General features: G+C 46.6%; 1 protein-coding gene across 8 annotated transcripts in view; it reads left to right on the top strand.

Annotated features, from left to right (window-relative positions):
• The window catches only part of LOC144768773 (uncharacterized), a 9,320,023-nt gene that overhangs the window by 5,186,797 nt on the left and 4,105,466 nt on the right, over window positions 1–27,760 (top strand). For all 8 annotated transcript variants that reach the window (XM_078652700.1, XM_078652694.1, XM_078652695.1 and 5 more), the window contains one exon: window positions 25,613–25,759. In XM_078652700.1, the coding sequence (XP_078508826.1) occupies window positions 25,613–25,759 (147 nt within the window). The remainder of the gene's footprint in view (window positions 1–25,612; window positions 25,760–27,760) is intronic.

Here is a 27,760-nt window from a genome sequence, read left to right as displayed (position 1 = left end):
TCCTGTTTCAGTAGTGACTCAATTTCCTCCTCAACTTGTGGTTGCAGGTGTATCGGCACTCGCCGGTGATGTTGAGCTACAGGTTTTATTGTTTCGTCGATGTGGACCATAATTTGTCGCCCCTTTAGCTTTCCCAGTCCCTCTAGCAGTCGTGGATACTCTTTTAAGATGCTTCCCTTTTCCGACATGCTGCATGTCATTTTGAGCAAACCCATTATCTGTGCTGTGACGTTACTTTGCAGGCACGGCGCTGGAATGTCTCCTCTTAGTACATGAATTTCTTCTGTGATCGTCTGGTCCTTGTATGTCAGGTTGTCTGTAAACTTTCCCAGGTTTGTTACTGGCTTCTTCGAGCCCCATGTGAACACTTCTACTCTCGATGGTTGCAAAATTGGCTTTCTTTCCATCTTCTCGTACACTGATGCGCACATTATGTTGCATGTGGCACCGCTGTCGGATATGAACCTGGCTCTGTGTGGCCCTATGTCTATCATCACAGACTCAGTCTTTTTGATTGTTTTCTTGTCCACCATGCATATTCTTTCTTCTGTTTTATCGTCGTTCGTGGACATGAGGTACAGTCGTTCTACCTTTTCTTCTTCTTCTTCATCTCCTGACTCCAGCGATGAGCTTCTGGTCGTTGTTTCAATGTGTCTTACATGCCCGTTTGTTTTTGTCCGTGGCCTAGTGGGCCGCCCTCTTTCGCTTCTGAATTGCGCTCCTTGGCACACACTGGCGAAGTGATTGCTGCGGTTGCATTTTCTGCAAATCTGACCAAATGCTGGACATGCACCCCTGTGTGGGAACTCCAGTCCACATTTGTAGCATTGCGACTCTTGTTGTTTCTTGGCTGGGCGGTTGTTCTGCCCCTTCTTCCAGCTGCCAGCGCGGCCGCTGTCTGTGATGCGATGTGCCTGCTCGACACGTCTCTCCATTTGTTTCGCATACATCTTCACCCTTGCTTCTGCTCTCGCTAGTGTTAGAATGTTTCTCTAAGGATGTCGGTTCTTTTAGTATCCTTGTGCGGAATTCTGTGTCACGACACCCTTCAATGATTCTTAGACAGATTGCCTGTTCGTTGTCGTATTTGTCGAACTCACAGTGTGTTACTAGCTTCCTTAGCCGCGTTGCGAAATCATCCAGTGACTCATCAGTTTGTTAGAAAGCTATGGTGAAAGTGTATCTTTCAAAATCGACATTTCTTTGGGGATCAAATTTGGTTGTCAGACACTTGATGAGTTTCTTGTATGTTGATGTCTCGCTTGCCGGCAAAGTCACTAATAGCTCATTGACTTCCTCACCCACTAGGTTTAGGAACAGGCCTAATTTCTTTTCTTCTACTACGACTGTTGCTTCCATATATCTTTTGAATCTCATGATCCACCGCTCCCATCTTATTCCCACTTGCGGTTCCGATACATTCAATGGGAGTGGTCTGCGGTATTGTGCACTTTGTCTTGGCTTGGCCATTTCTCTTTTCTTGTGTTTCTTCTTTGTGCTCTTTCTGGCACTTCTTCCCTTGACTTCTTTCTCTTTGTTTGTCTTTGTTTGCTCTTTGTCTGGTATTTCTTTTATTTATTTCTTTTAGTACGTCTTTGCTTTATTTGCGCTCTTTCTGGCTTTTTTATTTATTCTTTCCTTCATTTTTCTTTATTTGAGCTCTTTCTGACTTTTTGTTTTTCTTTCCTCTTCTGTTTTGTGCTTTTTTTTGTCACTTTCTGAGTGTTTTTTCCTTAAAATTGGCTTTCTATTGTCTTTTTCCTCCTTCGCCTGACCTCAAAATGGCCGCCGGATTTTCTCGCCCTCCTATTGCCTCATATGCCTGACCTCAAAATGGCTGCCCAGTTCTCATGAGACTTCTAGACCAATCGGCTTTCCGCCTGGCTTCAAAATGGCCGCCCGCTTTTCTCGCGCGCTGATTGATCGAGCTCGCCTGATTCCAAAATGGCCGCCAAGACTCTCGCGAGAGCTCGCGCCAATTTCAGTCACTTTCAACTTTTGCGCGCTCGCGTCCAGCTCTTACCATAATTTGGCGATTTCTGGTCAGATCAATCGCCACTTTCCATTTGCAGGCCACTATTCTTCTTTTCTTGTCGCGATGCGATCCAGGGTGGGCTCCTGGTGTTCCGATGCTTTTGGTGTTGCCAGACACGTCGATTCGTGATGACCCTCGTCGCCAGTTGTGGTATCTGTCTCCAAAGCCTGCCAAGGAAAACACTCGACAATCAGGTATTGTGAGAACGCTGTATTTATTATCGTTGCTGCAGCTTCACAGTATGCGTCCACTCCCTTGCCCTGCTCGTGGCTCTCTGCCCTCCGCCCCCACGACCAGATGTGGTGTCCGGTGTCCAGCTCCTGGTCACTTGACCCCTTGGGTCCTAGTGCCCTGCTTGTCGGGCACGACAAACGGGCTTCAGGAGTGTCACCAATAAAGCCTCTTTAAGGGAGGGCGAGAGTGTTCCCTTTTCGTATGCTTCCGCGTACACCTCCAGCAACCAGGGGCCAATTCATCCACATAAGCCTTATAATTTATTAATTGTTTAATTAATAAATGATAAAAAAATTATTTTAAATAATTAATTGGTCATTATTAATTGTAACTGTGTAATTAATTTTAGGTGTGTGTTGTGGTGTATATTTGTGTAAATGGTGTGAAAGCTGGTAAGTCATTAATTGTTTAAGTGATAAATATTAAAAAATTAATTCTAAATTATTAATTGGTAATTATTAATTGTAAATGTGTAATAAATTTTAGGTGTGTGTTGAGGTGTTTATATGTGTAAATGGTGTAAAAGCTGGTAAGTAATTAATTGATTCATTAATTAATAATAATAAATTAATTGTCATTAATTAATTAGTAAATATTAAATGTAATTGTGTGATTAATTTTAGGTATTTGTTGTGGATTGTATAGGGCTAAATAATTATTTTCTTTATCTTTGTTAATAATAATATATTTATATTTATATATTAATTATGTTAAAATTAGAAATTAAATTTATTGAAAATGTTGATATTTTTATTTTTTATTGTTTTGGTACCCTGCACTTTCCCTACTGTTGCACTCACTGGAGTGGGAATAGTAATGTTTACCCCTCCGCTGTCCTGCGCTTTCCCTACTGTTGCACTCATTGGAGTGGGAATAGTAAATTTTACCCCTACGCTATCCAGTGCTTTCTCTACTGTTGCACTCACTGGAGTGAGAATAGCAAATTTTACCCCTCCGCTCGCTATCCAGCTCTTTCCCTACTGTTGCACTCACTGGAGTGGGGATAGTAATGTGTACCCCTACGCTATCCTGCGCTTTCCCTACTGTTGCACTCTCTGGAGTGGGAATAGTAAATGTTACCCCTACGCTATCCAGCGCTTTCCCTACTGTTGCACTTACTGGAGTGGGAATGGTAATTTTTACCCCTACGCTCTCCAGCGCTTTCCCTACTGTTGCACTCATTGGAGTGGCAATATAAGTTATACCCCTACGCTATCCAGTGCTTTCCCTACTGTTGCACTCTCTGGAGTGAGAATAGTAAATTTTACCTATACGCTATCCAGCGTTTTCCCTACTATTGCACTCACTGGAGTGGGAATTGTAATTTTTACCCCTACGCTATCCAGCGCTTTCCCTACTGTTGCAATCACAGGAGTGGGAATAGTAATTTTTATTTTTATCCTCCCGCTATCTAATGTTTTAACTGTTAATGGTTTTATTTTGTTATTAAATGAATGTAATATTTTTTTTTAATAGTTTAATTTGCTAATTAAATATAGAATATATTAAATATTTGTATTTATTTTTAATTATTTGTATATGTTTTTATTTTAGTTTTATATAATTAATAACGTTTATAAATTAAATAAAGATAATAGTTAATAAAATGTATTTAAGTAAATATATGTATATGTACACTTTTTGTGTTTATATTAATTACATTTATTTTATTTGTTATAATTAGTTAAAATATATATTAAAATTAATGTAATTTGTTATTAATAATAATAATAATATTTAATTAATTTAATTTAAGTTATGTTATTTTTTAAAGTCGATATTTTTTACATCTATATTTTTTACATCGATATTTTTGAGTCGATATTACTGTACTTACCTTTATAAGTATAGGGAGGCGATATTTTTGTTATTGATATTTTTACATCGATATTTTTTTCATCGATATTTTTGATATCGATATTTTAACTTGATTCCCATACACAGTAACACAGTGAAGGAAACTACAAAGGGACACCACACAAGTAGGTATAAAAAATAAGTATCTTTATAAATAGACTTAACACAAGACCAATAACGGTAAAAAGCCACAATACTGAAAAAAGGGGGGTACTCTTGAAAAGCTGGAAAAAGAGTTCAAAGTGTTCAAATAGGGGTTCAGTTCAAAGCAGGGGTCTCTGCGACCCTTTTACTTACAAAGTATCTGGATTTCGTAGCAAACCAAGCAAAATGACGTAAACGAGCTGTAGCGATGATTTTCCCCACGCTAGGCCGGCGATGCGTTGAATCCTTTCCGCAAGGGAGGATGATGCGCGGTCTGCGGGTGCATGCGGGACAGAACGACAGACTTCTTCACGCTAGGCAAGCGATGCATTGAATCCTTGCTGCAAGGGAGGATGATGTGCTGATCCTGTTGTGTGTGCGACCTTGTTGCGATGAAAGAATATGGCACCCCGCGAGGGAGTGACGATCCGGGTGCGATGGGAGGAAAATGGCAGATGCACAGCTCCCGCTCTGCGATATCGTGATGTGATGATCTCGATGCGATGATCCGGGGCTAGCGAGTCTTCGAAAAGCCTGCAAACGTGCGACGCGATGATCTCCGAGGTTAGCAAGCACTTTGGGGCCCACAAGCAGGCGATGCGATGATCTTTGGTTTGCGAGCGCTCCGCGGCAGCAGCACGATGATTTTTCTTACGCTCTTCAGCTGCGGTGGCTTGCAAACGGACGTTAGCAACGATTTCAGCACTCTCTTCTCTGTAGTAGAACTAGAGGCCCTGGAACTCTCAGGGGCCTCACCTGCAGATACAAATCCTCACTGGGAGGAATCAGGAGGCTGGTGGAGGAGTCAGATGGGTCTGTGACTCCATCAGGAGGCTAGCTCTCTTCTAGCCGTTGGGTGATTGCTTGGCAAAATAAAACGTCTCTCAAAAGTCCTTTTCCCTCTTCTTCCAAGTCCAAGGGACTCTACTGCAGGACAATCCAAGAAACAGCACACAAGGACAGCCCTCTCCTGCAGATTCCTTTAGTAACACGGAAAGAGGTTCCTCTTGACATCCAGGAGCAATACAAAAATCAGGGGTTTGGGCACAGATGTTTATACCCCAAAAGTCTTTGTTCTCAAAAGTCTCTAGTCACTGAACCCTGCCAGAACGAGTTCTGCTTAGGCCTGGAGCACTTTGTTTACCAGGCTGCAACCTTCCTTTCAGAAAGAGGGGGTCTGCCATCAGACACACAGTAGGAGGTGGAGCCAGCATTCACCTTGCCAGGCACAGCCCTATTCAGGTCAAGGAGCTACCCCTCCCCAGTACTCAATGCAGATCTCTCTAATCAGCCCAGGTCTGACTCAGCCTGCCTTGGCCCACTAAACCCAGACAGCCAATACACATAACAGCAGAGCACACTGGAAGGCTTAGGCAAGAAAATACCTACTTTCTAAAAGTGGTATTTTCAAACACAGAATGTTAAAACCAATTTCACTAAAAGATGTATTTTATCATTCTGAGTTCTGGCATACTAAACTCGAATTTCTACTGTGTTCCCTGAGTCAGATAGGACTATAAGATGTAATAGCCAGTCTGCCGATTCTAGCCTATGGAGAACAGGTAGCCTTGCAGCAGTGAAAAACAAAATGGAGGGTGATTCACTACCAGGACATGCTACACATATCAAGCCATGTCCTACCTTACACACACAATGCACCTACCATAGGGGTGACTCAGGGAAGGTACAGGGGCTTAGAAGTGTGGGCACTTCACAGCCAAGATGGCAGTTCTGGACTGCATGCAGACACTGCAGTGGCAGGTCTGAGGAACACTTTACAAGCTGCTTCTGTGGGTGGCGCAAACCAGCACTGCTGGCCCACCAGCAGCATTTGGGTTACCAGCCCTGGGCACACACAGGCCACACTACTCAGGACTAACAGGTAAACCAAATAAGCCAATCAGGGATATACCAATTCACAGTCATATTTACACAGGGAGCATTTGCGCTTTGGCACTGAATGGCAGTGGCACAGCTCCCAGAGCATCTAATACCAGCAAAAACAGAGGAGACAACAGCGAAAAATGGAAGGGAGACCCACGTCAATGGTGCCAGGTCTAACAATTGTCCCCCCAGCTGGAATGTGGTGAGAACTACCCATCTCCTTGGGGGTTCTCTTCACTAAGGCGTAAAAATCTGGACAGACCATCAGCATTTGCGTGTTCTGTACCAGGGCGGTGTTCCAACGTGAAATCTATACCCTGTAGGGAAATGAACCATTCCAACAATTTGGGATTTTCACCCCTCATCTGCATCAGCCATCTGAGGGGCCTGTGGTCTGTCTGAACCCGGAAGTGAGTCCCACAAAGGCATGGTCTCAGCTTCTTCAGTGCCCAGACCACAGCAAATGCCTCACGCTCAATTACACTCCACCTCTGTTCCCGGAGAAGTAACCTCCTACTGATGAAGGCTACAGGTTGATCTAGTCCCTCCTCATTGATCTGTGACAGAACAGCCCCCACCCCATGCTCTGAAGCATTTGTCTGGACAAAAAATTCCTCAGCAAAATTATAAATTTAATTATTTGTATATGTTTTTATTTTAGTTTTATATAATTAATAATGTTTATAAATTAAATAAAGATTATAGTTAAAATGTATTTAAGTAAATATATGTATATATACGGGTGGAGGACGGGTGCTGTACACATGGCAGTCTTGAGGGCATCAAAAGCTTTCTGACAGGTGTCAGTCCATTTCACAATCTTTGGCTGCTTCTTGAAGTCAGCTCAGTCAAGGGGGCAACAAAGTTGCCGCACCCATTGACAAACCTCCTGTAATAACCTGTGAGACCTAGGAAGGCTCTCACCTGGATCTGGGTCCTGGGGGACTCCCATGCCAGGATGGTTTCAATCTTAGGCTGTAGGGGTGCCACCTGGCCACTCCCAACCTGGTGTCCCAACCTCCCAACCTGGTGTCCCAAATACACCACAGAACCCTGCTAAATCTGGCACTTACTGGCCTTGATTGTGAGGCCTGCTCTGTGCAGTGCCATCAACACTTCCCAGAGGTGGCACAATTGGTCCTCCCAGGAGGATCTAAACACTGCAATGTCATCCAGGTAGGCGGCACTGAAATCCTCCAGCCCAACCAACACCTGGTTGACCAACCTCTGAAAGGTGGCAGGGTCTTTCTTCATTCCAAAGGGCATCACACGGAACTGGTAGTGCCCATCTGGTGTGAAGAATGCTGACATCTCCTTGGCCCCATCAGTTAAGGCGATCTGCCAGTACCCAGACGTTAGATCAAACTACTGAGGTACCGGGCATCCCCCAACCGATCTATGAGCTCCTCAGTTCTGGGGATGGGATGTGCATCGGTCTTCGTGACCGAATTGAGACCTCGGTAGTTTACACAGATTCTGAATTCAGGGGTGGCGCCAGGCGCAGCAGCTTTTGGTACAAAGACTACGGGGCTGGACCATGGGCTGCTAGAGGACTCAATCACCCCTAGGGCAAACATTTTGGAGACCTCCTCCTTAATGTAGGCCCTGACCCAGTCCGTCACTCTGTAAGCCTTGTGCTTGACAGGAGGACTGTCTCCGGTGTCCACATCATGGACGCACCATTCAGTGACACCCGGCACCAGGGAAAACAAATCAGAAAATTGCCCCAACAGCTGGTGACAAACTCTCTGCTGCTCAGGGGTCAGTGTGGTGGAGAGGACCACACCCTCCACTGACCCATCCTTCTCTCCTGCACAAAGGAGGTCAGGAAGAGTCTCACTCTCCTCCTCCATTCTAGCATCTGTGGCAAGAAGCATGCCCACTACAGACCTCGCAAAGTGGGGCTTCAGGCGGTTCACATGCAATACCCGCAAGGGGTTCCTGGGAGACTGAAAGTCCGCCAAGTAGGTAACTGGACTTTTGCGCTCCACCACCTCAAAGGGACCGGTCCACTTATCTTGGAGCGCACCAGGCTCCACTGGGGCCAGTACCCAAACCTTCTGACCAGGTTGAAACTCGACCAGAGTGGTGTTCTGGTCGTGAAAGCGTTTCATTTCCTCCTGGCTGGCTTCCAGATTTGCCTCAGCAATTTTTCTGAAACGCTGAGTCTGGTTCCGGAAGGCCAAGATGTAGTTGAATACATCTTGGGGAGGTTTCCTGGGAGATTGCTCCCAGCCTTCCTTGACCAGACTCAGAGGCCCTCTTACAGGATAGCCATAGAGCAGTTCAAAGGGCCTGAACCCTAAGGACATCTGTGGCAGCTCACGGTAGGCACACAACAAGAATGGCAAGAGGACGTCCCACTTACGCCTCAGGGGCTCTTCTAGGCCAATAATCATGCCCTTCAAGGTCCGGTTGAACCTTTCAACCAGACCATTTCCTTGGGGGTGGTAAGGAGTAGTGAACTTATAAGTTATCCCACACTCCTTCCACAGAGACTTCATGTACTGGGAGATGAAATTGGTCCCCCTGTCAGACACCACCTCTCTGGGGAACCCCACGCAGGAGAAAATCCCCATCAGTGCACATCCCACCACGGGGGCCGTCCCCGTCCTGAGTGGGATGGCTTCAGGGTACCGGGTGGCATGGTCCACCAGGACCAGGATAAACCTGTTGCCCATGGCTGTCCTGGGATCCAGAGGCCTCACAATGTCAATGCCCACTCGCTCGAATGGGGAACTAACAACTGACATTGGCTGGAGTGGGGCCTTGATCTTCCCCCCACTCTTCCCACTTGTCTGGAAAGTCTCACATGTCCTGCAATGAGTGTCTGAACTCTTGCACATCTGGGGCCAATAAAAGTGGGTGGCCAGCAGGGCCGGACTGGGAACTGAAAGCAGCCCTGGCAAATTTTGTCAGACCAGCCCCCATCCGGCACGTAGCAAGGCAGCCCCCGTCCGGCGCGTAGCGAGTGAGCGCAGCGAGCGAGCCCGACGATAACTATGGGGATTTGGGGGGGTTCTCCCCCCAAGAAATTTTGGGAAAACGACAGACCAAAATGGTGAATTTTACAGCACATTTTCATCACATATTCAAATTGTATCAACCTTCAAAGCACAGTAAAGAGTAGATGATGACCTTAAACAACATCAGGTTACTCACCCAGTCATATGTACCCTAGTGCTGGAAAGAGTAAGGTGCATACAAACATAAAGTTCATGGGGTCTTTATTAGGGGATTGCTCACAATGGGACTACTTTCTATGCACTATTGTTGACATGCTGTTACAAGTTGCATCCGAGTTGTAGAATAGGCCGTCGTTGGTTGTCTGTGTGTCTGTAAGGGGGCGTTTTTTTGTGGTTAGGTTTAGAGGATAGAGAAAAACCAAAGGATGCTTGTTTCCGGTCCATGGAAGACATGGCTTGGCAGTTCGGGCTGGACTGTTCCCATGAGGCACAGGGTCAGACTGATTTGCATATAGCCATGTCTGAAATGGGGTGGCTGAGTGGGCTAAAGAATGGTGATGGATTAAACCCAGATCAGTTGACTGGGGGTGAATGTTTGATTTGCTCAAACGCTCCGTCCATCATCCCCTTTTGTATCGCTTTGTTCGCCCTAAGTGTGGCAGGGTATGCTCAGACGTGAGTCCCTTGCTCACTTGGCCACTGGATTCAAGATAGCCTGGCCTAGGATGCTTGTTTCCGGTCCATGGAAGACATGGCTTGGCAGTTCGGGCTGGACTGTTCTCATGAGGCACAGGGTCAGACTGATTTGCATATAGCCATGTCTGAAATGGGGTGGCTGAGTGGGCTAAAGAATGGTGATGGATTAAACCCAGATCAGTTGACTGGGGTGAGTGTTTGATTTGCTCAAACGCTCTGTCCATCATCCCCTTTTGTATCGCTAGGTTTAGAGGATGCCAGGAGTTGTGGGCAAAGAAAGGTCCAGGGTGATTATAACAGGTGTGGATATCATGTGGGGGCATCATGTTTGGCCAAGGGAGATGGAAAGTAGAGATCAGGTCAGTGGCAATAGCGGGATACGTGGAAGACAGTTACACATAATGTCAAGGGTACGAATAGCTAGCTACACAAAAAGGCACAAGGGTGCACTATTACCAGAAAACAAAAGGAATCGTAATCCCTGTGTTACAAGAGAAGAACATACCTCTAGCGGAAATAGATAAAGTGTGCAAAGATTGGGAACATTTAGTGCATGTTGGGGCTGTCACTAGTTAAGCATATGGTGTACTTACATGATGTGGCTGCCCTAGTTTCGCTGCTGATGAGAGAGGGTAAGGTAGACACAAAGGGGAGATATCTACTGGGATGCTAGGCGGCGAGGAAATATGTCTCATTGAATTGTATGTGCTGAATGTAGATGCTAGCCTTTTTGGGAATCAATTCTAGATTATACTGTTTTATAAAGCAACACTGGTGTAGGTGGGAAATACAAGTTTTGTTCTGGACAGACATGGGGCTGGATTCCACCAAGAGACAGCGCTAAGCCATGGGTGGTGACAGTGACTCAGTAGGGAGACCCTCTCGAGTACACCATGTTCAACAGTAGGGGAGCACATCCAAGGACCAACCTCGGGTTCAAGAAATAGTCTTAAGCAGAACTCTGGGAGGCACACTCTGAAAATTAAATCAGTGACTCCGTATGCTCCATTGAACTCTGGGATAGAGGCTGAAGCTGTGAAGCAAGATGCAAATCAAGATGTGCTGAAGCCAGAGCCCAGGTGTGGAGAGCAAGTAGGTGGGCGCGAGCACGGCTTGCAATGGGGGAGGAGACCAAAACAAACAAACCACAACCACAGCAACCACAGTAATGGCATCATAATGGCCAGCAGCGGCCCATATCATGAATGTGTTCTGTGCCATGCAGGAAAGGAATAGAGCCACACAACGTTTGTTTTCAAAACATGCTTTCCACAGTGCATGCACTAACTCTGTAACTCTGGAAGTTAGAGAGGTAACCACCGCTTTATTTCTGAGATACGATGGGCTTACTAAGAGAATACCTAGCTAGTACATTCACTGTAGACAGCTAAGTAATTTTAAAAATTGGTAAATGGTTCCTTTTAACAAGTTTATGATAGTGGATTGCTGACTTTTCTAAAAGCATTCACCTCCAGGATGTGACTTGTCATGTGACTTGTGAACATTTGTGTGGGGTGAGTTGGCATGTCCAGGGCGTAACCACCACCATCCATAGAAAGTGGCGAACAAGAAGGCACCTAGGTCCATTTACAACTCACCCATGCTGTTGGTTGTCAGCACACGTGTTGTGATGGTGGTTGCAGAATCATGAATGACAGTTATGTAATGTGGAGTGATCAACCAGTGGCTGAGGGGGGCTGGCCTATTCAACCTGAATATCGATGGTAGAAGCTTTGCAAGACAGCTAAAAATGCCTCTGCCTAACCTAAAAATACACTGCATCATATAAATCACAACTATGAGACGAAGCCTTGACATTCATGATAAACCTGACTAGTATACATGTAGGCTGCTTAGAAATAGAATTCAGAGAAAATGGAATTTAGACACCTACATATGTCGATTTATTTGGCGAGGAGGCCACCTGATGTCAAATGGAGATTCGCGGCTTTGGTCGAAATATGCATAATGTGACCGAGAAATGTGATGAAACTTTACCTTCACCCGGAAGCACATTTTCCCGACTTAGCAGTGGGTGAGGCCTCACTCGAGCCAGCCGCATGGCTTTTGTTCTGCACAAGTCCCTCTTGGACCCTCGAGTTTAAAAAGAGACGAGCTTTGCTCTGTACCAAAGGTTTTGTGGTGTAGGAATGTTAAACTGGCAGCTCAGTGGGTTTCGCATCTACTGCAGTGGCTGTAAAATCCAGAATCCAAGCAGCTAGGCCTTTCATGACTGGTGAGGGTGAAAGGTGACAAAGCATGGACTTTCACTTTCGGAGTAATCGAAAATATCCGCAAGCTCTGAGATGTTAAAAGCAAAGCGCACAGAACAAACAGCCTAACACAAAGAGTGTTTTTTTATTTTAACGTTATTGCTGCATTGACGACCTGAGAGTAAATGCGCTGTTTCTTGGACTGGTGCCTCTTTGGGAATGGGAATACTCTGAAGTGAATCTCGGCCCGGGGCAGAAAAAAAGGTCACTCACCGTGAATATCCCTGCCCAAAGTATCAGATAACTTTGAGCCGTTATCGAGTATTAGTTCTCATTATTGGTATCATGTGTGAACGGTGTGTTGGGATTATAGTTGTCCTCTTTGCAAACCCATGTGTACTTCTGATAGCGTTGTGACTAAAATCAAGAATGCAAAAAGACTCCATTACTCATATTGCATTTCCAAAGTAGCTTATCCGGTTCTGGTGGCTTTGTGGACTCATACGTCCACAGTAGGGGCCTGTGCTTGACCTCATAGTCAAAGGTTCGAATTTCAGCAGGTCCACTCATCCTTCTAAGGTCAGTAATATGAGTACCATTGAGATGGGTAACAATAAACATCTGTTATTGAGCACCAAGATACCCTTCTGGGTGAACATGGCTTCACAAATACATATGTTATACCTATCGAACACACTTTAGAAAAGTGGGTAATCCAGAATGCACTGCTTTAGGAACCCCTTACTTGCAAGATCACGCTGAAGCCCTATCAGAACTCTGTGTATCCAAACCCAAGAACTGGGAACATCAGTAGCAAGTTGGCCGGCGCACTTCCCATCTCTGGACCCACCAAGGAACTGTACCCTGCCCAAAAGCTGATGCTCTCGTCCATTATGCTACTCTATCATTTTTTTTTAACTTGCCAAAGCCAGCAAACCACGTGTTCTCTAGCAGACCTGGCCACCATGGTTATTCAAGAACATCCTCGTCACCATTTCTGGTGCCTTCAGAGCAATAATCAATGGTTCTTTATCATCCTAATAATTTCAAGCTTCCATACATTCTCCAACAAGCATATTTCTCAACAAACCCAGCAAATACTTTTCTTGGATTATGGATGTACAATATTTACATGATACATTTTGGGAGAATAACTTTAAAGTATACTTATTTGTGCAAAAAGATAATCTGGCATTTAGCGCTATATAATAGTGTGAAATAAGTAAAAATAAAATAGCTAAAAAAAACACAAGTAGAGCGAATGACAAGCCACCCATGTTCTGGTTGCTCATGTAGTTCCTGCGCTCTCATGCTACAATTTTGCTACGATTGACCTGTATTAACATGATATGACATGGCATAATGGCATGATTTCACGAACTGCAGCTAACAAGCAAAATGTGAAATTCACAAAATTAAGCAAATTACGCGGCGTAATTAAAATTTCACCCATTCCGACCTTAGAGCATTAAACAACAGGCCATCAAGAAAAAAAAAAGGGACAGAATCAGCCTTTTTCGCCATCTATGCACTACAGTTACAAGACTTCTAGTCTGCTTTTGACAAAGTGCATCACGTACACGACTTCAGGGATTTTGCATACTTAATACTCAAATTACTGTCCTAGATTAGATTTCCTCCTTCCTCTCCGAAAGTTCTAAAAAAAAAAAAAAAATCTTCTGCCTTCTTCTTTTGCTGTTTCTACTCCTGCACAGAAATCCTGTAATGATTGACCATTACTCACCTCACTCATAGCTGCCAAGGTTTCAGATTGCTTTTGTGTGACATTTTCATAATTTCAGTGTAAATATGAGTGACATTAGACGACTATGAGTGACACTTTCTTTCGAGCAAAATCAAGCGATGAAGACACAGGAACAATGGATCCGCATGCTCTCACATAGCAGCTGCATTAAGAAGAGTAAATTGAAAGGGAACTGAGGTCATTTCAGTCACTGGGGTTTCGAAAAAGCATGCAAGGCCTAGGTGTATCCAGTCATATAATCATAAAAACGTATTTTTTAAATAGCACTTCCTTCAGCATTTCTATAAAGAATGGATTTTGGTGTAACAACTTAACAACGCTCAATATACTGGCCTCTTGAAGAAGGACACTTTCATTTGCCTCTTTCGGATTGCAGGTAGTGGTGTTTAAATTACTCCAGTGTTTACAAGCAAAACGTAACTTGTGTAGCTGCTGTACAAACACGACTCTCAAATAGTCAAGCACTGACTAATATGTAGAATACCCGAACCCCTCTATGTTTGCTGCAATACTAGACTCATACCTGTTACTCAGCTGTGAAACGTTGGCACCGTCGGCGGGTACTAGCCCAGGGTGCAGAGGAGTACGCTACCAACAGTGCTATGGCCCAACCCTTGCCTGCTCTATTGCTTGATGCTGGTCGCCTACTTCTTGTTTCTGATGTTTCGGGGGCCAGGCCTGGGCTTTCTCGCTGCTGGAGCAGCCTTGCGAGGACGACGTGTGAAGGGCCGCTCACAATACATTGCTCACCGATCATCTCTGCGTGGCCGATACCGAGCTGGAGTCGTGTCTGGTGCAGATGCTGTAGGCCTGCACCATGGGAGTGAGTGTCCATGCTGCGCAACGTTTTGGGTGGTGTGCAGAGGCCTCTGCAATTTGGATTTACGGCACCATGGTCAAATGTGCATTGCGGCAGGCCTGCTGCTGACTGCTGTTGGTGGGGTCACGGGGTGGTACCGTGGCACTATGGCAGTCGCAGACACAGGGGGGTCGGGGCGGCGGCGCTAGCCCAGTAGCCAGCCACTCACTGTAGGAATAAAATTATGCAGGGGCCGCTTCAACTAGTCCTTCCGTGCGCACCTCTGCTCCTCTCATCAGACTCACGCGCAGTTATTGCCCAATGCGCATGCGCGACACAGCCGCACCCTAGAGAGGTGCGCCGCCCACGGCCCACGCGCAGACACGACAGAGGAGGAGACAGGGGTCACAGGGCATAATACTGCGCGCTGCGCACAGACACCTCCTCCTCCTCGCTCCGTTTCCGCACAAAATGCACACTTGCTAATACAGACAGTGCACACACGCACACCGGTCAATCAGGCTTGCTGGCGGCGGAGCCGGCGCTAGTAACTACTCTGGGGCCGGGGCTGGGGCAGCAGGCAGGCCTGCATCGAGAGTCTCATGAATGATGTGCAGGTGATGTGGCTTCTTCTAAGTAGTGACGTGACGCTGCTGGGGGCCGATTTTCAGTCCGTCCGTCGCAGGCTGTAACGGGCAGACTGAAAATCGGCCCCCAGCCACAAAACCGGCCCCCTTTTTGAAAACCGGCCCCCACCCCCCTCCAGCCGACCGGGGGATTGCCCGGTGCCCGGCATTGCCAGTCCGGGCCTGGTGGCCAGCCTTTCAAAGGTCTTGGTCTGTCCCAGATGTCCTGCCAATGGAATGTCATGAACCAACCTCAGTAGGAAGGCTCTGAAGCATGCGGGCACCACCAGCACACGGGCTGACCCCAGCTCAGCAGCCTTAGGCTCGCTATACAGGAGACTGTTCCCCCAATAAATCAGATGTGAACCAGACTGGTCACTTGCTGCCTGGGCTGCAGCCTGTTGCTGCATACCCTCAAGAGAAGGGCAAAACTCTTTGCTTCTCACAACACTCTTCCCTGGTGGGCCTCCTTCCTGCTCCCAATGGGTCAGCTCAGGCAGGTCCCTCAGGTTGGCACTCTGCTCCCTGGTAGGCTCCAAGGCATCCCCCTCGGGGTCTGCTCCCTTCTGGGCCGTGGGGACCAAGAGGGCTGGCTTTCCGTGCCCCCTGCCCCTTCTCTCTAAGGCAGGGATCTGGGCCATACTCTCAGGTCCCAGATCCTTCTCAACACCCTCCTTGGCTGCCATGAACCTAGTGGTAGCACACGCCCACTCAGGCAGACCTAACATTTGTAAGTGAGCTCTCCTCTCCACCGTAGCACACGGGGAGTTCTCTAAATCATTGCCCAACAGACAGTCTACAGGCATGGCGGGCCTCACAGCTACCTGAAGAGTTCCTGAGGCCACCCCACTCAAAGGGAACCTGAGCCACCTCACATTGGCTCTCTGAGTTGTCTGCTGACACTACGGGGTAGGATGCATGAGGGACAACCTGCTCTTTGGACACCAACCGGGAGCTGAGAGCAGTTATACTGGCTCCTGTGTCCCTTAGAGCCTCCACTCTATGGCCATTAATGGTCACCCACTGCCTATACTTCTTAGTGTTTTCAGGCAGTGCTAGTTTAGGGGCCATCTCAAAGTCTCCTAATGAAACAAGGGTCAATTCTACGGGGTCCCACCCTAATGGGGGACCCATCTCTTCCTCCCCCAGGGCTACACTAGCAAGCTGGCGGGGTGGTGCACAGGATGGTGCAAGGTGGTCCTTCAGGGGACAGTGGGGATCAGAATACCGGTGGCCCACTTGGCCACACTTATAGCAAGTAAGGGTTCCCCTTTGAACAGGCCTACCTGTCGGGGCATTGACCTCTGTTCTTGGTGAGGCTGGCACACCACTGCTTGGTTCCCTTGGAAATTACTTTGGGGCCCTCTTGGAAACTCCCTTGGTTTACCCCTGCCCCCCCACACTTCTCTGCTGGGGACCCTGCCCACCTTTGGCGAAGTCTCCCATCGGTCCCTTGCGAACCCGGGTGCAAACCCAGCGGTCCGCCTCCTCAGCAAGCTACCTAGGGTTAGTTAGCCTGCAATCAGGTGCTGGCATAGCTCAGGAAAACAGTTACTAGATAAATGCTTCCATGCAATCAAATCATACAGTTGCTCAAAAGTTTCTACTTTGCTACCTTTTACCCAGCGCACCATTGCTCGGCACAAAAAAGACACATATTCAACCCAGGTGGTACCCTCTAATTTCTTGCAGGTCCTAAACCTCTACCTATACATCTCAGGGGTGAAACCATAGCGATCATCAAAGCTTCCTTCATGAGGGCATAAACCATTCTACTTTCCTGGGGCAGGTCCAACAAGTTATCCCTCCCCTCACTAACAAAGCACCCCCACAACCCCGCTCCCCAATCCTTCTCAGGGACCCGGTGGGACACCATGGCTGATTCGTATGCTGCAAAACACTGTCCAATGTCTTCACTTTTGTGGAAATCCTTAATAACTTCTTTGGGTATATACACTCTACTCTCAGTATGCACTACAGGTATGCTGCCACAAGAGGGGGAGCTCTCTACACTCTTTGCCGTAATCTCCAACTACCTCAATACTCTCTCATGTACAAATTTCATCTTCATTATCTCAACCTCTAACTTCTTATTCTCTAGGTCCCTCTGACCCTCCATCTTGAGCTTAGCCATCTCCATATTATGCCGCCTATCTCTCTCCCTATCCTCCATCTCTTCTGGAGACAGGCCCCTTGAGGGCACACTAGTGCCCGGACTGGAAAGCGCTTTACTACCTACCAAATCTACTACTTCCTCCTGCTGCTCTCCTGTATTCTCTCCCTCCTCCCCAGGCTCTCCCACATTCTTAGGGGCATCCCTGGCTTCTAGCCATGCCTTCAGTGCTTTGTAAAACTCCTCCCGCTTAGTGAGGCCTGTGATAGGGACTGTGAATCTCTTGCAAAAATACTGGAGCTGCTTGGCATTGTAGGTATCTATTCTCTTTTCTTGCCAGGAGAGATCCTCCGAGGCATTGGATCTGGGCTTGCCCATTGTAGAAATTACTAGCGATATCAATCAAAAGTAGAATCAAAAACCTCAAGAATATCTGTGGTTGTGTTATGGCTGCACTCACTAGTAGTGTACACTATAATTACTGTATGCGATCACAAATGCAAGTATTGATCCCAACGCTGCCACCAATGTTAGAAATGGGGGCCTCTACTTGGCAGTGGCTGGCCACAGTCAAAGTAGGGACCCTTCTTCCTAAGTCAGAGTAAGGGGGCTACACCCTTTGATAACCACTGCTCAACCCTGTGGTAACGTAGCACAAGCAGCTAGGCTTATCTCAAAGGCAGTGTGTAAAGCATTCATGAACATACACAGTAACACAGTGAAGGACACTACAAAGGGACACCACACAAGTAGATATAAAAAATTATTATCTTTATATATCTAGACTTAACACAAGACCAATAATGTTAAAAAGCCACAATACTGAAAAAAGGGGGGTACTCTTGAAAAGCTGGAAAAAGAGTTCAAAGTGTTCAAATAGAGGTTCAGTTCAAAGCAGGGGTCTCTGCGACCCTTTCACTTACAAAGTACCTGGATTTTGTAGCAAAACAAGCAAAACGTCGCAAATGAGCTGTAGCGATCATTTTCCCCACGCCAGGCCGGCGATGCGTTGAATCCTTGCCGCAAGGGAGGATGATGCGCCAGTCTGCGGATGCGTGTGGGACAGAGCGTCAGACTTCTTCACGCTAGGCCAGTGATGCGTTGAATCCTTGCCGCAAGGGAGGATGATGCGCTGATCCTGTTGCGTGTGCGACCTTGTTGCGATGAAAGAAAATGGCACCCGGCGTGGGAGCGACGATCCGGGTGCATTGCGAGGAAAATGGCGGACCCTCAGCGCCCGCTCTGCGATGTCGTGATGCGATGATCTCGATGCGATGATCCGGGGTTAGCAAGCCTTCAAAAAGCCCGCAAACGTGTGATGCGATGATCTCCGAGGTTAGCGAGCAATTTGGGGCCCACAAGCAGGTGATGCAATGATCTTTGGTTTTTCGAGCGCTCGGCGGCAGCAGCGAGTTGATTTTTCTTACGCTCTTCAGCTGCGGCGGCTGGCAAACGGGAGTTAGCGACAATTTCAGCACTCTCTTCTCTGTAGTAGAACTAGAGGCCCTGGAACTCACATGGGCCTCACCTGCAGATAGAAATCCTCGCTGGGAGGAATCAGGAGGCTGGTGGGGGAGTCCGATGTGCCTGTGACTCCAGCAGGAGGCTAGCACCCTTCTAGCCCTTGGGTGATTGCTTAGCAAAATAAAAAGTCTCTCAAAAGTCCTTTTCCCTCTTGTTCCAAGTCCAAGGGGAACTCCAAGTCCTCATTCTTGGCCTGAATGAGGGTTATTACTTTCTCCAAGTTCAATGTCTTGCTTGTAACCTCGCTTAGGCCATCTTCCGTCGCAGAGACACGTTGTTCCACTTCTCCCATACTCTCGTTCTGTTTCTCTAGTTGCGATGCCATGTGGTCCAGGCAGTGGTTCACTGCAGCCATTGTGCCCTTGATGGATTGAAGGCTACCCTGCATGGCTAGCAGCGGTGCTTAAAGAGTAGGGGGCGCATCACCCAGGGCATCCGCCTCAGAATCTGAGGCTGCTTTTTGTGTCGGTTTAGTCGATTTTCACGCCTCAAAGTTGAGTCGAGGTTGCGATTTATCTGTCCTCTTCATGATGGAACACCAAAGTATGAGCTGTTCACGTGCAAGTTCCAGGCATGCACCACACTCCTACATGCCTGACAGACTGGTGTATATAGCTGGGCATCCGTAGAGCCTCTCCACGCACTATGCCCCAGCAACGAAAGTCAGTCCCAACCAGGCTTTCACACAGGCCTCCGCCTGGCTGCCGCCAGTCTCAAAGTAATTAATCGAGGCCCCAACACACAGTTTCCTTGACCCCAGGCAGACCAGACAGTAATCCCCACCAACAAGAAGGAGGGACAGCTCTAGAATGTTATATCCCCAACATAAGGGCAGCACACTTATGGATTACCCCCCCCGAGCTGAGTGTGGTCAGGGCCAGGCCACAGCGTTCAGCACTACCCGTCACCCCGAGTTCCAAGTTTCTAAATACAGGAACAGAATCAACATAAGTCGACGTTAACCTGATCGCGCAGCGCCCAGACCCATTGGTAGCTTGAGTCTCGCAGTGCTGTTCTTGCCGCAAGCCCCACCAACACAACAACCAAGGCAACGCAGTTCCGTCCAGTTGCATAGGAAGGCCCAATATTCTCTGTATTAGGTGGTCGCAAGGCGAGAATGTCTGCCTAAAGTGGGGTTGTCAACCAGATCGTGAAGGCCACAGGCACAGCAGCGCCGCCAATTTCCTCTGCACACACACTTCACCCCCGCACTCCCGATGCCTCCCACAGCTTGCAGAGCGACACCCACAACCCCGGGCCCGCACCCGCCTCTACAGTCGCAGGCCCGGTTAGGTCCAGCCCCACTCACCGCAGTCAGCACCAGAAGCGCACGGTAGGCACTCTCCAGGCAGTCCGGCCCAAACACAGGTGCAGAGTCTCTGCCTTGCCTCCTCTTTCCACAGGGTCCCAGAGGCTCACAATGCTTCAGTGCCAACCAGGCGTACCGTAATTCATCGCATGCACAGCTAGTATCAATGCGTGCCTATGGCCCGTACAGTCATCGATCCGTTACCCTCTGGCTCCTGACGTCACTCCGCACAAACGATCTCCACAGGAGCGCCACAGCTTAAGGCCGCACCATGGGCGCCATGTTTGCCCGCGATCGACCAGAAATGTGTCAGGCAGAATTCCACTCACTGAGGCAATGCTGGGCTCCTTACTTCTCCCAAAAGGATGCAGGGGGGTATTATCTTGCAGTACCCCTGTAACAGCGACGAGGATGCAGCAAATTAGGGGCGGATTTTCGGCAGATAGGAGCTCAGCTAGGCAGAGCTACACTAACGTGCGGCCATGTTATGTTATGTTATGTTATTTTTATTTATACCGCGCACAGCTGCCCCAGCGAAGGGGCGTCCTGGCGCTTTGACAAGGCAAACCCAACACAACACAAAGAGACTCAGAAAAGGCAAAAGAAACAGCAAGAAACTAAGCAAATAAAAAGGTCTTGACGGCTCGTCTACACTGAAGAAGGTCATCAATGGGCCGGAGATGCGGAGGAAGAGAATTCCACCACTTTGCCGCTAGCACACGAAAAGAGCGGCCACCAACTCTAGCCTATCTGAAGCGCGGAACCACAGCCAGATTCTGACCCATAGATCTAAGGGTACGCGGAGGGACATACGATATCAGCAGATTCTCCAAAATTTGGGGAGACATACCTTTGAGGATTTTAAACGCAAGGCAAAGGACCTTGAATTTAATCCTCTGGGGTATGGAGAGCCAGTGGAGGGAGTGCAAAGATTTGGAAACCGAGCACCGCCTTGGCAGACCAATCACCACTCTGGCTGCAGCATTGACCATCTTGATTTGCACCCTCTAGCGCCCCAGGATTGCTCTTTGATTTTGTGTGACTTAGTTTCCCTTATTTCTTGTTCACTTTTTCTTGTTTTGCCTCCTTTGTCTTATCTGTTTCTTGTTTTTTCTGTTTCTCGTTGTGTGGTTGCCATTGCTTCTTGTTCTGCCTGCACACTTCCTCTCCTGCCCTTTTTGTATGCAGACTGCTAGCATTGTGTTCTGGTGTTCCCTGTTTTGTCTACATAAGTATTTTCTGCCCTTCTTAGTGTGCAGATTACCCAGTTATTGTGTTTATAGTTCTTTGTACTTGCTTCTAGTCCAGTCATATTCCTGTTCATTGACTCTGTTCCTACTTTTTCCTGATCCAAGTTCTGAATTCAGAGTTTTCTGCTGTATTCCCTTTAGTTCTTTCCCGTTGATCCTTGATCATTATTCTCAAGGATGCTAGACAGATTCGGAGGCTTGGCGCCTCTGGCACAAAGCACTTGTCTTCCAGAGAGCTGCTCTGTCTACCAAAGGTTTGTGAGTGTAAGCGCCCCTTGAAGTATTATAAGATTTTGTTTCCTAACAGCGAGATCAATTTCCCAAAAAACACATTAACTATCATTTACAATAGTTTATCTATCATTTTCTTGCTTGTTCCTTCCTGTTTGTAGTTTGTATTTGCATTGTTTTCTTAGTTCCTTTATTGTATGCTTTCCCAGTTTATATCCAATTTTCTACTCACAGCCCGTTCCAGTTCCCTGCTTCTATCCTGGGGTCCTTCGCAGCTTTCAGGTACTCTCTTGTGTATGCTTACTCCTTTTCCTGAATTCCCTTGCACCTGCACAGGAAGTAGCTTTGTCCTGATCTCAGCATCAGATTACATCAAGGGGACCAGATGTGTGCCATTGACCATCAAGGTGCCTACTTCCATATCCCAATGGCAAAGAAACATTTGAAATTCCCAAGGTTTATAGTGAGCAACAATCATTTCCAGTTCATAGTCCTTCCATGAGGACTAAAGTTGGTACCAAAATCATTCTTCAAATGTATTGTAGTGGTGACAGCATATCTTAGAAAACAGAAGACCGTTGTCTAGCCCTGTCATAATGATTGGTTAATCAAGGCTGGAACGTTGGAGGAAGTCCTAAATCATTTCCACATTGTTTCAGAAGCTCTTTGCTGATTAGGACTTCAAATCAACCACAAGACATCAAACTGTTGCTCCCATTCAGTCTAGTACTTGGGCATGCTTCTGAACACTCCAGCCACAAACATTTATCCTTTAGAGGAAAGACTGTCATCTATCTGTCAGAAGTGTCCAAGTCTGCTAGGAACTCCTCATCCAACTGCATGCTAGATATCATCTTAGCTGAGATAGCCTCTTCTGGTTCCGTAAAACAGGTTCCAAAAGAAATCTGTGCAGCAACACCTGAAGAGCCCACAGTGTCAACTAAGTGGCGGCTATGAAGACAGATTCATTCTATTCTAGTCTGTGATTCAATCGTTCCCGTGGAGGTTCCGGTCTCAAAATCTGTTTGAGGGTGTTCCTTTTTTATCAGGAAATTCCAACACAATTGTCAAGACGCCTCTCTTCTGGGATAGGGTACTCATGTAGACAAAGTTGTGGTTCATGGAACATTGTCAGAAAATGAGAGTTCTTGCCTTACCAACTTACTGGAATTGAGGAGTTGAGAACAGCCCATCTAGCTCTAATGTATCTCCTCCCATCTTTCAAGACGAAGTACCTCTTTTTACATATGTACAATACAATAACAATATACTTTTTGAACAAACAAGGAAGGATGCGTTACAGATCACAGTCCTTGGAATCACAAATGATCTGGAAATGGCTCGCAGCAAGGAACTTATAGATCAGGACTGTTACCTCCCAGGGGTTCAAAATGCAGAGGCTCACTCTGCAGGTCGTTTCGAGAAAACAGTGAGTGGGTTATCAACAATGAAGTTCTGGAAACCCATCTTTCATTATTGGTGCTTTCCACGTCATACATATTTGCAGACACAGGAAAGAAGAAATGACCATATTTCGCCTCCAGGTACTATCAACAAAGCTGGGGGGGGCGGAGGGTTCCGTTTAATAGACTGGTCAAGTGTCAGGATCCTATGGAAGAACCCTACTGAAAAAATACTAGTCATGTCTAAAATAAAAGGCAGGAATCGTATGGGAACAAAACCCAATATTTGGAGACGGAGCTGGAAGTGCTGGAAACTCAAGAGGGCTGCCAGATCAGTCTTTCCTGCAGCACACTAGTTGTTCTCTCCTTAAGCATGAACAGAATGTGAAGCAGGCGCTGAATAAGGAATGCACACTTCACTGGAGAGAATTCCAGAGGAAGCAGCCTCACCACAATTCTCTGTCACAAAAGTTCAGTCAGGATTCTGCTTGCCATCAAGGATGTAGCATTTCTCCTGTGAGACGGTGCCTTTGGAATTTCGTCACTTCCATAGAAACAACAGAGACATCAATGTTCGGTATGACATCCAGCTGAGAGTAGTGCTTAGTTTCCTAATAGCATTTCTCTCGTCTATATTATATCAATTAAGAACAAGCACCAGCAACAATTTTAAGATTTGAACTTACCTGTTATTTTTACAAGGACAGTCTCTCCGACATAATTAATTAGAGATTCATAAGTTATTACCAAGAGAGACAAAACCGGCAAGAGAAATTAATTGCTTACCTGTGTGTTCCTGAAGTGTTGTCTCCTCCTTCCTTCTCAATATTCTGGTGCAGGTGAGTACTTCCTCTGGAAAAATAAGACCAGATCAGGTTTTGTTTGTGATCAACAAAGTAGTTGCTGCAATATAAAAAACTTTTCAAACTCATACTGGTGTCGACCACTGCATTTATGTAACACTTTAAGACTGAAGTCAACATTGTAAATATCCTCACCACATGTGCCCAGGACTGTGCCTACTTGACAGTGTGGATCCCGTGATTCATACACTACCGGGGGTTATCGGGTTATTCCCCCAACCTGGCAGCACCGTACCGCCATAGATAATACACAATAGCCTGAGCGCCATTTTCCTGACTTAACTAAAAACCCCACCTCTAACCTGCCCTTCAACTCTTAAAAAAAAAAAATTGTAAGTGAAACATGTTTTAGGCACATTTGATTAAATTAATGGCTATTCAGAAATATTTTACATGTTTAAAAAAAATGAAAATCATAGAAATGTATGAACTGTTTAGTCTTTTCTTAGCTGCAGATGTTTTTTATTATTTAATGGTCATTTTCCTACTGAAAGCGAAACACATGCACACACACACACACACATTTATATTCGCAAGGCACACACACACATATATATATATATATATATATATATATATATATATATATATATATACACACACACACATAAATATATATATATATATCCAAAAAACAAGTTTGCTCAGGAAAGGAAGAGCCTCAGCAGGTAGGTACATTTTGTCTTTTATTTCGCAAAGGCTGCATACAGGTTCGGTAAACCAACATCAATGTTCTGTTGCCAGATGCGTTTCAAGTTATGCACTCTTCTTCAATGGCAGTCAAGTGTTGTTAATGAATGATAACTGCAACCCTTTTAAAGTTCATAGTAAGCGCCACAGTGGGCGCTGCCACTTTACCTGGCCCTCTGGTATTTATAGTTTTAATGGTTGCAGTCTGTATACCTCAAGTGAGTCCGTTCATAAAACCGTGATGAATTCAAAAATAAAAACCATAGTCGGGTGATGTTCAGCCTACTTCACTTTGCTGCATTCTTAGTCCTCTATGGACGACACCTCTCCCGCAACACTGGTGACATCATGTGGCGTCACCCTGGATACGCTGCACTCACAGCGGGGCTTCTTCCGCGGTCAGGGCGGACCGCTAACAATCAAAAAACAAGTTTGCTCAGCAAAGGAAGAGCCTCAGCGGGTAGGTAAATTTTGTCTTTTATTCTGCAAAGGCTGCATACAGGTTCGGTAAACCAACATCAATGTTCTGTTGCCAGACGAGTTTCGAGTTATGAATCTCCTTCAATGGCAGTCTCGTGTTGTTAATGAATGGTATACATATATATATTTGTGTGAGCCTCGGGAACACACTTGTGAGCTAGATAATTCGATTCTTATGACTTTGATAAGGAATACCCTGAAGTAGAAATAAGATTTCAGCCTATTCAATTTTTTCTTTCATTATAATTATGAGCCCACTTATGTTAACTTATCTTATGTTATTTGATTTGTTCTACTCCTCTATGATGTTGCTGTATTATTTTGTACTAATTTATTTGAGTTTTTGTACTTTCTTTTTCTCTTTCTGTCGAGTCAAAAAAATTAATTAAAATACATTTAGAAACTATAGTACAGCTTGTATACCAGCAGTCATGCAAAATGTTTACGTTATACTCAACACAAAATCGAAATTATTCTCTTTTCTAGTACTTTTGCTTATGTTACATCTTTTTCTTTTATCTTTTCTGAAGATTCCATTTTTTTATGATATAGACAATGACATCATCCACGAATTGGCAGAAAAAAGTCAAATATATTTCTTTCCTCCTGGTGAGATCATCCAGTACCGTGGTACCCTTTCAAGGGAACTCTATTATATTCGCAGAGGAAAGTGTGAGGTATGCACCTATGTCATTTTCAATATTTATGTACTAGTATGACTGGCAATTATAAGTAACAAGATTAATGATTTAACTTCATTGGTCTGTTTTTTCAAATAATCATATACAAACCTTTGTTTGTGGGAGTTTAATGTCCCTGGGGTTGGCTAGATAGTAATAGTTATTGTCTTGCCCACTCTTATTTCTAAAGCATTCCGTTCTTATCTGGTTCACTACAACACTATCAACATTTTAGAATTTCAGTCTGTCCATTACTTTTTCTAGTAAAGATTCATACAATTGTTTGAATCTGTTTGTGAATAATCACAGAGGGAAATTTGAGTATCTGAAAGAGACTGTAGTTATAGATTCCTTAACTTACCTTAGAATTACCCCCAGGCGTAAGACTGGATTCGGTGAAATTTTCTGTAGCAGTACCCCTGCGCATCAATAGGTGGCGTCGGCCGCTGGGATGATGTTGCGGTGTCTAGTTAGATGCCGCCCCTGCTCTCTGACGTCAGTTCTTTCTTTTTTCGCACTAGCCATCACAGATCGGGAGAGAGCATGCCCCTTATTCTTTTTTGACTAACCCTTTTTTGACTTTTTGTTGACAACTTTTTCGAGTCCTCGCCACCTGGTGCACCAGGGATGTCCCATCATTGGACCGGCTTCACGCCCTATGACTGCTGTCACGAGTTGATGTCGGTCACCGATCCGCACCTCGTGTGCCTTTGGTGCCTGGAGTCGTGCTCCGACTGCTGGGCCATGAACCTGAAGTTTTTGTGGGAGCAGTCCCAAAAGCTTTTGGAGGCCCGGCAGTCCACTCCGCACCGTTCAAGGTCCCCGTCGAGAGGAAGGTTGCGGGACCAGTCACGGAGTCATCACCATTCCTCCTCGAAGTCTTCACACTCCTTTGGTAAGTCGAAGCATCATCACTCTTTGCCTTCTTCCCATCCGTTGGCCAACACGACGCGGCACCTGGAGCGCCGTCGCTCCTCGGCTCAATCTTTGGAGCCCGCTGGGACGGCTCTGCACTTACCTCCCTTTCCTGAAGCCAGAGCATCCCCTGCTGAAGTTTGTGCCTTTTACCAAGCGCTCCATAGCATTTTTGGGCAGTCCAGCTCTGCTGGTGTGCCTTCGGGCCCCGCGGACTTGGCTGGGGGCCCTTGGCCTTTGATGCCAGCAGCTCCAACCTTGGTCCCTGAGGGCCCCCCTGGATCCATGCCTGGATTCGGATTGGTGCAAGTGGACCTCACGGTACCTTCCTCTGCCGCGATTCCAGTGATGACGCCCCTGCCGCCGGTTGTGCTCGCAACCGGCGTCAACCCCAGCCTCTCCCCCGACTTGGACCCGGTGCCAGACCGACATTGGTACCGGCACCGGAGGGTACTTTTGTACCGCTGTTCATTACTGGTGTCAGACAGAGGAGGTTGAGGAGAACTAGTAGACCAGCTTGATGAACCGGACTGGCAAGAGGAGTTGGGTGATGCCAGTGGTCTGGATACCTCCCCAGACCTTGGTATGCTTTCTCTCCTTACCCTGGCTACGGAGGTGGGGGCTTCCTTTGCTGTGGTTTTGCCTAGGGCGGCTGAGGCCTTGGGCCTTGAGCTTCCTACAGTGGCTGTCAGGACTAACCTCCTCACGGAGGTGCTTCAGCCGGCAGCAGCCTCTTCGGAAACCCTGCTGCCTTTTAATGAGACTCTCACTGACATCCCTCTGGGCACTTGATCCAAGCCCAGCACAGAGGTTCCTGTGGACAGGATGATTGCCCGACACCACTACCAGGCCCCGGGTGACCCACTATTCCTCTCCCAAGACCCTACCCCTGAGAGCTTGGTGGTCCACCCTCAAACGACTCGTTCCCTACTATTCCCCCAGATAGGGAATCCTAGAAGCTGGACCATCTTGGGAAGAAGACGTTTTCTTTAGCCAGCTTAGGACTGCGGTCGGTGAACACCGCATGTCTCTTTGGCCGTTATGCACACACAATGTGGGATATGGTTGCACTAGTGCTGCTAC

This window comes from Lissotriton helveticus, chromosome 7, assembly GCF_964261635.1.
Source record: "Lissotriton helveticus chromosome 7, aLisHel1.1, whole genome shotgun sequence".
NCBI lineage: Eukaryota > Metazoa > Chordata > Amphibia > Caudata > Salamandridae > Lissotriton > Lissotriton helveticus.
Note: the sequence above shows the minus strand (reverse complement) of the source record. Positions and strands in the feature narration are given on the sequence as shown.